The 12265-nt window shown below is 31.3% G+C and overlaps 1 protein-coding gene across 2 annotated transcripts; it reads left to right on the top strand.

Annotated features, from left to right (window-relative positions):
• The first annotated feature begins 8830 nt into the window (after positions 1-8830).
• LOC112737072 (uncharacterized) lies at positions 8831-11761 on the top strand. 2 transcript variants are annotated; one of them, XM_025786813.1, is made up of 3 exons: positions 8831-9123; positions 9220-9307; positions 9531-11761. In XM_025786813.1, exons 2-3 carry the CDS (start codon positions 9274-9276, stop codon positions 11246-11248), a joined length of 1752 nt encoding a protein of 583 aa, XP_025642598.1. In that variant the 5' UTR covers positions 8831-9123; positions 9220-9273; the 3' UTR covers positions 11249-11761. The 2 variants fall into 2 exon arrangements, with proteins under 2 accessions (XP_025642598.1, XP_072067253.1); XM_072211152.1 differs by having other exon boundaries at positions 8847-9033.
• The last annotated feature ends 504 nt before the right edge of the window (positions 11762-12265 follow it).

The following is a 12265-nucleotide window of genomic DNA, read 5'->3' as shown; positions in this document are numbered from 1 at the left end:
GATGCAGATCTTCGGAATGAAAATGCTATACTCGAAGACGAGAATGATGGGCGCGATAATTCTGTAGGACCTTTCACAACTGACATCATGAATTTTTAGCTGCCCAGACAATTCACGTTACCAACAACCCTAACTCCATATGATGGGCTAGGAATCATAAGCAGCACATTAAAAAATTCCGATCTATTATGATCGTTAACGGGGCATCCGACCCCATTTTATGTCGTTGTTTTCCTTCCTTTTTAGATGGTCCTGCGCTTGACTGGTTTTGCTCTTTACCTGCAGATTCTATCTCACACTTCCAGGAACTAGCAAAGCAATTTGAAGACCACTTCGTAGCGTCAGCAATCTACTTACATGATTCCGATTATCTGACTACCATTAAGCAGGATCCACAAGAAAGCTTGAAGGACTACATTACCCGTTTCACGAAGATAACTATGTGAATTCCTGATATTCATCCTGAGGTTCACTTGCATGCCATTAAAAGCGGCCTTTGCCTTGGAAAGTTCCAAGAAGCTATTGCAGTAGCCAAGCTAAAGACTCTGGCCGAGTTTAGGGAGAAGGCTAAAGGGCAGATAGATATCGAAGAGCTCCGTCAGGCACGAAGAGCAGAAAAGTCGGCGTTCGCAAAAGACGATGATAAACCTCAGGAGAGCAAGAAAAGTTTCAAACATGTACCCCGCTACGAGTCATATACTCAGTTTAACACAAAGAGAGACGACATTATCAAGGAGATATTGAATTCCAAGTTAATTAAACGTAAAGCTGGCAGTTACCCTGAGCCAAAAAACGTTGACAAATCCAAATACTGCACCTTCCACCAAAAATATGGCCACACCACCGACGAATGCGTGATTGCTAAAGATCTCCTGGAGGGCTTAGTGCGGCAAGGACATCTAGATAAATTCATTGCAGGACACATGCAGAAACGGCAAATCCCAAACTCTGACCAGCCTGCGACAGCTTCGTCATCAAAGGACAAGGATAAAACCCCGGCTCAACCTAGAGGGGTGATTAACTGTATTTCAGGAGGTTACGCCGGCGGAGGACAGACAAACTCGGTGGGGAAGTGGACATACAGAGCTATGTTGGCAGTTGAAAATACTACCAACAATCCTCAACCGACCCCAGATGTCCCTGAAATGACCTTCGGCTGTGCTGATTTTAAATCCAGCCACGTCAACTTTGACGATCCCGTGGTTATCTCGATCCAATTGGGAGACTTTATAGTTCAGAAAGTATTACTTGACCCAGGAAGCAGTGCCGACGTGCTATTCTTCGCCACGTTCCAGAAGATGAAGCTGAGCACCCATATTATGCAGACTTACTCGGGAGATCTGGTCGGATTTTCAGGGGAGCGCATTCCCGTGCTAGGATCAGTGTGGTTACAAACCACACTCGGTGAGCAACCATTATCCAAAACACAAGATATACAATATCTTGTGGTCGACTGTTTTAGTCTTTATAATGTTATATTGGGAAGACCTTTTTAAATATATTTGCTGCCATTGTTTCCACTTTTCATCTTTGTATCAAGTTTCCTGTACAGGACAACGTAGTTGCAACCGTCATGATAATTTACACGAAGCTCGGCAATGCTACAACATCAGCCTTAAGCCCATTAAAAGAAGCAGTCAGGCTCGCGTCAATTCAATACAATCTGGACAACCAATGTTAACCGAGCTTGATCCAAGGGCCGATTTTGAAGACCGCCCTACACCAAATGAAGATCTAACGAAAGTTATCCTGACCGAGGATCCAACCAAGTTCACTTTTATAGGAACATCCATCAACAATGAGGAAAAACAAAAGCTGATCAGTTGCTTACGCCAGAACGCATACCTATTTGCTTGGACTTCGGGGGACATGACGTGTATAGATCCATCTGTGATTACACATAAATTAGCAATCAGTCCAACTGCCCAACCGGTCTCTCAGAAGAAGCAAAACCTCGGAACCGAGAAGAGATTAGCCTCCGTAGCGGAGGTTAAGAAACTCATCAACGCCGAGTTCATCCGAGAAATCCGGTTCACAACATGGTTGGCCAACGTCGTGATGGTAAAAAAGAATAACGGTAAATGGCGCATGTGCGTCGACTTTACTTATTTAAACAAGGCCTGCCCTAAAGATACTTATCATTTACCTAGCATTGACACCTTAGTTGATAATTCTTGTGGCTATGGCATCTTGAGTTTCATGGATGCATATTCTGGTTACAACCAGATCCTTATGCATCCATCAGACCAAGAAAAAATGGCATTTATAACTGAATATGGCAATTACTGCTATAATGTTATGCCTTTTGGATTAAAGAATGCAGGGGCAACGTACCAACGACTCATGAACAAGATCTTCGAGGAGCAAATAGGCCGGAACATCGAAGTATATGTCGACAACATGGTCGTAAAAACAAAGGTCGGCCACCCTCATATACAAGACCTCGATGAGATATTTGCCCAGATAAGGAAGTACAACATGAGGCTGAATCCCGAAAAGTGTGCATTCGGTGTTCGTGGAAGAAAATTTCTCGGATTCATTCTGACAAGTCGAGATATTGAAGCAAATCCAGAAAAGTGTCAAGCAATACTTGACATGCACAGTCCGACGACCATAAAGGAAGTCCAACGATTAACGGGCAGATTAGCCGCTTTGTCCAGATTCCTACCATGCTTAGCATCTAAGTCGCACAACTTTTTTCAATGCCTGAAGAAGGATAAAAAGATCTTTACTTGGAATGAGGATTGTGAAACAGCGTTCGCTAATTTAAAGCAACTCCTTTCAAAGCCGCCTGTTTTACAAAAGCCCAAGCTCGGCCAACCGTTGTATTTGTATTTATCTATCACTGATGTAGCAATTAGCTCTGTTCTCATTGCAAAAAATGACAAGCTTCAATAGCCAGTCTATTTTGTGAGCAAGTCATTACAAAATGTAGAACTTCGCTACCCAAGACTTGAAAAGCTCGCCTTGGCGCTAGTCTTCTCTGCCAGACGGCTCCGACCTTATTTCCAAAGCCATACAATCATCGTCAGAACCAATCACCCACTTCGTCAGATACTCTGTAAACCTGAGTTGGCAAGACGACTAATTAAATGGTCTATTGAACTCTCAGAATTTGACATCCTATATCAACCAAGAGGATCTGTCAAATCACAATGGTTAGCCGATTTTGTAGCTGAATTCACAAGCTCATACTCGGAACAGGAAAGCCAGGCATGGACATTGTTCGTTGATGGTGCTTCAAACCCTCAAGGATCTGGAGCAGGCATACTATTGGAAAGCTCGGACGGCATAGCTCTGGAGCATTCTTTCCGTTTCTCTTTCAAAGCCAGTAATAACCAGGCAGAATACGAAGCCCTCATAGCTGGGCTCAGGTTAGCAGCCGATTTACATATTACCGATTTAAAAGTATATTGTGATTCTTTATTGGTTGTTCAACAAGTAAATCAAAGTTTTCAGACCGAAGATCATATTCTATTGAAATATTTAGACGTTGTTCAACAATTGCTAGCAGATTTTCCCAAAATTGAGATTCTCCAAATACCTAGGGAACAAAACCATGGAACAGATATTTTATCAAAACTGGCAACTACACAGGCACACACAGCCACGCTATTGCAGTCAACTCTAGATAAACCGAGCATTGATACGTTGCACATTTTAAGTATTCTAAATAAAGACAGTTGGCAACATTCTTATATTCAATACCTCCGTCATGGTTGTATTCCGAACGAAATTCAAGACAAGAAAAAATTCAGAAGACAAGCATCTTTCTTTACATTGCTAAATAACGTTTTGTATAGGCGAGGTTATTCTCGACCTCTCTTGAAATGTTTGGACAGGGCTGAAGCCGATCTAGTTTTATCCGAAGCTCACAAAGGAATCTATGGGATACATTCTGGAGCCCGAAGCTTAGCACAAAAGGTCTTACGAGCCGGGTTTTATTGGCCCACATTGTGGGAAGACAGCAGAAAGAAGGTCAGGACATGTGACAAGTGTCAGAAGCATGAAAAATAAGTATCTATAAAATGATAAAATTTGACTTAGCAAGCAAGCATGAAAAATAAGTATCTATAACAATATATAATGCCAATACATGGATTTGGTGTCCAAAATTATTTTTCAATTTTGCCCTTCCTAATAATCGATCTCACTATATGTCAGTTATTCGTTTATTCCACACTAGAAAAACTTCTACTACCTTATCTTCTCTCTTATCACATACATTCACAATCACGAAACTTCTATAATTAATTAATTATCTCTTTCTTCTCTTACTATCTATCATTTCAGATTACTGTTACTGGATAATAGAAAAATTTTTTTTCTTTTCTTATTCATCTTCTCTTGCATCCTTCTTACTTTACTTAAATATAACATAAAATATAATATAAAGATAATTGGTGTCTAAATTTAAGTTTTAATATTGCTCCTAAAGAAATATTTATTATTAAAAAATTCTTTCATCATATATATTAAATAAAAAATTTTCTATCCATTTTTTCACAGTAATCTCATGAAGATTTTTGTATTGGATGTAAATTATTGTTGCAGATTTTTTTTATTTGGATATATTTTTAAAGAATAAAAATAAAATAGTTCAATAGGGATAATTTTAAAAAAATAAATTTACACAGAATAATTTTTCTCTTATCATACTCTTCTAATCTACTCTAGGTACCTACACAATATATAATGTTAATTGGCGTCTAAATTTAAGATCCAATATTACCCTAAAGAAGTTTATTATTAAAACAATTTCTTCCGTACATTAGTAAGTTACGTTGAATAAAAAAACTTTTACACATTTTTCATAGCAACTTTATCAAGAGTTTTCTATTGGATGTAAATTATCCATGCGGATTTTTTTTATTATGGACATTCTTTTAAAAGAATAAAAGTAAAATAGTTTAACAGGACAAAATTTTTTTAAAAAAATTTACACAAAATAATTTTTGTATCAATATATCAGGATTCATTTTACATATAATATTCATTCATTTGAGTTCATTCATGAAGTACCTTATAAAAATTATATTTAAGTAATTTTTTTTATCTTATAACCATTTTATATTTTGGGTTTCAAAATTTTGTATTTTTATTTTTATTCAAGTTCTATTTTTATGTTTTATTTTAGTTTCCGTTGATAAAAAAATATTAATGTTAGTTTTAATATTTAACTTTTAGGATAAATAAAAAGATGAGATTTTTTTTATAAATTTGATGATTAAAAAATTATTTATTATATAACAAGTTAAGTCAATTTCTTGACTATAAGAATATATATAATTCACTCTTGAATCTAATCAAAATAAATATATATTTATTTAATTTTTTAAATTTTACATTAACTATTAAAATCATGATATAATAGATGTACTCCTATAAAAAAATAAAAATGACTTCATAACTATTTTATTGTTGGAAGAAAACATGACTCAATGACTATAGAGTATAATTTAAACAACTATAGATAAGTAACACAAGTAATAAAAAATGGACATAAAATTTAACTTTTTTGTTATTTGGTACAAAAAGAAATATAATAAAATAAATCATTGTTCTCATACATAATGACATAAATTTTAACATTATCCTTTTCTAGAGCCATCTATTTTTTAGTTTTTATCCTTATTTTTTTACTTTATTTTAATTTTATTAAACCAAAAAGTACCAATGTCATTTGACTTTAATTTTTAACTTTGATCATAAATGAAAATATGTGATTTTGAACGCATTAGATAATAAAAAAACTCATAATAAAAAAAAGTTAAATTTACTCATTCGTTATATTTATAAAAGTGTAGATGATTCACATCAGAGTTACGGGATTTTTTTTGAATTTTTATTTTTAAAGTAGTATTCACTTTTGAGTGTAATAATTATGAACTAATATATGTTGGTAACTAATTGCGATTGAAGAGAAGATAGAAAGAGAATAAAAATGGAAGAAGGAAGAGAGAACAAGCTAATACAAGAGTGGTGGTGAGACATATGTAGATAGATAATGATAAGAAAAAAGAATAATGAAAAAAATTAAAAATTCTAAAAGAATAATAAGACTAAAAATAATTTAAAATGTTGAATATAAAATTATAAGAAATAAAATTTTTTTAGCTATTAAAATTATGCTAGAGAAAGAGTGATTTAAATATAAATTTTTATATCTGTTTCAAATTAAATATAATTGAAAAATAAATAAATTTACAAATATTTATAAATTTTTATTTTTGTTGTTACACATAATAACAACATAATAATTTTAGTATTATACCTAAATTAATTTAAATTCAATTATTCTATATATTAAATAAATTAAATAACTAATATAATTTTTTATTTTTTATTTAATTATTCTATACAAAATTTTTAAATGCTTGATATCTTAATTTTTTTAAAATGATAAAATATGACTTAACAAGTAAGTATAAAAAATAAGTATCTTTATAATAGTTAATTAGTTATACATCTAGATATCTAAATCAAACAAAAAAAAAAAATTCTTTTAACAAATCTTTAACAACTCGAAAGTTAACACAATGTATATGTATGGATCAAAAATGGTAATATCATATGGTGGTAATTGATTGCGATTGAGATTAATAGAAGAAGAAAACAAAAAAAAAAGAGAATAAAATAAGGCAACATAATAGTGATGGCGAGACAATAATAGTTATACATATAAAAAAAATAATAAGAGAAAATAATAGTGTATAATATGATGAGATGATATAATTAAAATAAAAATTAAAGATTTTAAAATAATAATAAAATTAAAGATAATTAAAGATGTTTAATATAAGATTAACGAAATAATTTTTTATCTATTAGAATTATGTATAAAAAAAAGAATGTTTTTAATATGAATATAAATTTTTAAATTTATGTCAAATTAAATAGGATTGAGAAAATAAATAAATTTAATATATAAATAATTAATTTATAAATAATGTTAATAAATTTTTATCTTGATTTTGTTACACATAATAACAATAAAATTCTTTTTTTAATTTTTTTATTTAAATTTATTTATTTTATATTATATATATATATATTAAATAATTTAAAATATTTTATTTTTTATAATTTATATTTTAATTATTGATATTAAATTTATAATTTTAAAAATAAAAATATAAAAATATTTTTTTAATTCAATAGAAAAGCGACTGAACAGGCACGGCCTGTTGAGCCGCTGGTCTATATAATAGTTATACATTTAGATATTTAAACAAATAAAGAAATAATTCATTTAACAAATCTTTAACAACTCAAAAGTTAACAGAATGGATATGTATGGATCAAAGTAATAAACAAAAATGAGAGCTACAATAATAGTATGGTGGTAATTGATTGCGGATGGGGTTAATGGAAGAAAAAAACAAGAAAGGAGAATAAAATAAGGCAACATAATTATAAGAGAAAATAATAAGATGCATAATAAAATTAATATGATGAGATGAATCAAAATAAAAATTAATAATTTTAAAATAATAATAAAACTAATGATAATTAAAGATGTTCAATATAAGATTAAAGAAATAATTTTTTATCTATTAGAGTTATGTACAAAGAAAAGAGTATTTTAGATATAAATTTTTAAATTTATTTTAAATTAAATAAGATTGACAAAATAAATAAATTTAAAACATAAATAACTAATTGGTAAATAATGTTAGTAAATCTTTATCTTGATTTTGTTATACATAATAACAACATAATTTTTTTAATTTTTTAATTTAAATTTATTTATTTTATACTTTCTACATATATTAAATAATTTAAAATATTTTATTTTTTTATAATTTATTTTTTAATTATTGATATTAAATTTATAATTTTAAAAAATATATATATAAAAATATTTTTTTAACTCAATAGAAAAGCGGCTATCGTGGCTGTTGAGCCGCTAGTAATAATAAAATTAAAAATGTTCAATATAAGATTAAAGAAATAATTTTTTATCTATTAGAGTTATGTATAAAGAAAAGAGTATTTTAAATATAAATTTTTAAATTTATTTCAAATTAAATAAGATTGAAAAAATAAATAAATTTAAAATATAAATAACTAATTTGTAAATAATATTAATAAATTTTTATTTTAATTTTGTTATACATAATAATAATATAATTTTTTTAATTTTTTAATTTAAATTTATTTATTTTATATTTCTTACATATATTAAATAATTTAAAATATTTTATTTTTTTATAATTTATTTTTTAAGTATTGATATTAAATTTATAATTTTAAAAATAAAAATATAAAAATATTTTTTTAATTCGATAGAAATGTGGTTGAATAGGCATAGTGTCTATTGAACGCTAGTGTAATATAATTTGGGTGAGGTTGCTGTTGCTGTTGGCTCCTCCTTGCGGTTCATTCAACGGGGTAGCGCCGTATTAAAATGATGGTCTTAGCTCTAACTTAACTTATGTACTAAAGAGCTTAGAACTACAAATTGAAAAAATTAAAAAAAATATCTTAAAAATATAAAAAATTAAATTTTTAATATTTTTATTTTGTATTTATTAAAAAAATATTTAAAATTTTTTATTAATAATATAATTTTATCATAAATCTTAAAGATACATATTAATTAATTTTTTATTATTTTTATAAATTTATACATAAAGTTTAATTTGAGTCATTTTTTATTGTTTAAAATAATTTTTTTGTATTCCTTTTGCTAATTCTTTTTACTATTAATGAGTATTAATTTTTTGTTAATTTTGTCTCAAAATCTTAATTTGAGTTTTTTCTTTTACTCGACAAAATTTTTATAACCTAATCCTACTATAAATTATTTTTATTTTTATTTTTATTTAACTCATGGTGAAATTTTACGGGACGGAGCTAAACATAAAACGCAGGTAGCTCCTCCACCTTCCTCTGCATGCTCGAGAGTGAGGAATAAAACTTGGGAATCAAGGACAGCGGCAACTGGAGGAAGAACCCAGATTCGATTTCCTGAATCCAATTTCGCGTTGTGTCTGCAACTTGGTCTCGCTGAATTTCAACACTGAGGTGGTGAGGTCATACCTTCACTTCTCTTACACTTTCTATCAAACACCTGACGATCAACTAGTTTGCACCCGCCACACCACATTGAAACTGCATGTAAATCTCTTTCTGAAGCATTTAACAAAAACTTCACACGCCCATTTACTCAAAAATTGAATTTCTACTCAATAATTATGCGTTTCTTCGCTGCAGTTTCTATTCACCTTTGCAGAGAAACAAAGACTTCTTTTTAGAAGATATTCAGGAATGACATTAGACAAACTTGGTGGATCCACACGAGGTGAAAATGCTCGTTATTTTCTTAAGAATTAAATCTCTAATTATGTTTGTTACCAATATGTTTTATAATCTCATCTTGTCCAATTCTTCTTCCTTGTTCTACCATCAATTTAAAGAACTGAATTTTATTTGTTAATATCCAAACTTTTGATGTAAAAATATTTACCATTTCATATTATCAGACCATTTTAATATGGATCTTGCTCTCTTGTTTCCACTTTCAGGTCCAATTGTTCAGTCATTCTGCATAAAAACCATAGCAGAGTTGGTGAGTAAACAGCACTGGTCGGAGCTCAAAACCCGTCTGATATCAACCAAACCTGCGGAACTTCTTGACCAGTTGCTTGATGCCGGGGTCGATTCGAAACTTGTTCTTAGGTTCTTTCAGTGGTCTCAAAGAGAACTCAAGCTTTCGTATGGTCTTGAAACGACTGGCAAAGTCTTGCATTCTCTGGTAAAATCAAAATGTTACTCCAAGGTCAGGTCCCTTTTGCATCACTTTGTGAAGAATGAGAAACATACAGTTTCTTCTGTTTTTCATTCCTTTTCGCTGTATTGTGATCGATCATTGGCAACTACTATAATAATTGATATGTTGGTCGTAGCATATGTCAGAAATTTGGAAGTCCACGCTGCCTGTGAGGCATTTAGGCAAGCTCGAGAATATGGATTTAAGTTGTCTCCCACATCATGCAATCCTTTGTTGAATGCTTTGGTGAAAGACAATGAAATCGGGGATATGGAGCATGTGTACAAGGAGATGATAAAGAGAAGGATTAAGCCTAACTTGATCACATTTAACATTTTGGTTAGTGGTCTCTGTAAAGCTGGTAAGTTGAATAAGGCAGAGGATGCTATCGAAGACATGAAGGCCTGGGGAATTTCCCCAAACACAGTTACCTACAGTATTCTTATTGATGGTCATTGCAAGAGAGGCTCTGCCAGTAAAATGTACAAGGCTGAAGCTATTTTGAAGGAAATGCTTGCTAACAACATCAGTCCAAATGAAGTTACATTCAACACTCTTATTGATGGATACTTTAAGGATGAGAATACATTAGCTGCAAAGAAAGCTTTCCAGGAGATGCAGAATCAGGGACTAAAACCTAACGTAGTTACTTATAACTCCATGATAAATGGCCTATCTAATAATGGCATGCTAGACGAGGCTATTGCTCTGCGAGATGAGATGGTGAGCTTGGGTTTGAAGCCAAATATTGTTACTTATAATGCTCTTATCAATGGGTTTTGCAAGAATAAGAGATTGAATGAAGCAAGAAAACTCCTTGATGACATAATTAAGCAAGGGTTGATTCCAAGTGCAATAACATTCAATACGCTGATTGATGCTTACTGCAAGGAAGGATCGATGGAGGAAGGCTATTCACTGTGTAATTATATGGCAGATGAAGGGATTCTTCCAAATGTTTCAACCTATAATTGCTTGATTGCTGGCTTATGCAGAAAACAAGACATAAGAGCTGCCAAGGAGCTTCTTAATGAAATGGAGAGTAAGGACTTGAAAGCTGATACTGTAACATATAACATCTTAATAGGTCAATGGTGCAAAGAAGAAAAATCAAGAAAAGCTGAACAATTACTAAATGAAATGCTTCATGTGGGTTTGAAACCTAATCATGTAACATATAATACTTTGATGGATGGCTATTGCATGGAAGGAAATCTCAAGGCAGCATTGAATGTGAGGACAAGAATGGAGAAAGATGGGAAGAGAGCTAATGTTGTCACGTACAATGTGTTGATTAAAGGATTTTGTAGAGCAGGGAAGGTGGAAGATGCAAATAGATTACTTAATGAGATGTTGGAAAAGGGTTTGGTCCCAAATCGTAATACCTATGATATAGTAAGACTTGAAATGATGGAAAAAGGATTTGTTCCAGACATAGAAGGGCACTTGTATAATATCTCTGGCATGTCTTAACATGAACTTGGGCTGAGCATCGCCAACGATAAAGATGTGCAGAATGAGTACATATGGTAACTAGTACCTATTCAGTCATGGCACAGTTATACCACCTCACTTGTACACACCATCAGTAGAGCCGTGAACTCCACAAATAATTGATTATATCTTAAATAGAGTAATGGAACACGTGTATGTAGCAGCTTTCATGGCTAACTTATCCATCGAAAGATGAAGGGTGACTTCAAATGGAGCTAAAGATTAGTCGCTAGCTTTCGTCTAATCACGAATGGATACCCGAGGGTTTAAAATAAAGTGATGGAACACTTGTAATGTGTGTAAATGTAAACCAATAGATTTGTACCCATACAAGAATTTCTCATTTAGTAATGGGTTCTGAAGTTGGGTTAGTGTTGTGTTCCTTGAACTGAAAAACAATTATTGAAATTTCTTGGACATGTACATAATTACGAACGGCTATTATGTAAGAGCAGAATAGATGTATTGGAATTGAAATATCCGTTTCCTTGATGTTGTTGCGATGTTATTACAAAGAAAGGATATATTGCAGTGTGTTGGAAATTAATCTCTGTCGACAACCTAATCCATTTACTTAGTTTCTACTTTATCGTAAGTACATGTCATGGGGGTTCGGCTATATTTTTATGTTGGTTGCCGAAGACCTAACACCATAGTAACTAGAATCTCGATTTAACTCTTAAAATCTTCCGATATTACGATTTTAAATGAGTTTATCGATTTTACGAAATTTGTACTAAGTCTGACGATTTTACGATTTAAATCTTGTTAAGATTTTACATTTTACGTTTTTTATTTATTTTTTCGATTTCACGTAAAATCTCGATTTTTTCTACCTTGCCTAACACAACCCTCCTCCTTTATCCGGGCTTGGGACCGGCTATGTACCGCAAGTGTAAGTACATATTAAAAAGAATCTCCTAATTTGACGGATGCGGGGTAAATAACGATTCTGGGAAAAGGAAGTTTTATTAACATAGTATCAGGCAAGAGACG

Source organism: Arachis hypogaea, chromosome 13, assembly GCF_003086295.3.
Source record: "Arachis hypogaea cultivar Tifrunner chromosome 13, arahy.Tifrunner.gnm2.J5K5, whole genome shotgun sequence".
Classification (NCBI taxonomy): Eukaryota; Viridiplantae; Streptophyta; class Magnoliopsida; order Fabales; family Fabaceae; genus Arachis; species Arachis hypogaea.
The sequence above is the reverse complement of the archived record's forward strand: the minus strand, read 5'-3'. Positions and strand labels throughout refer to the sequence as shown.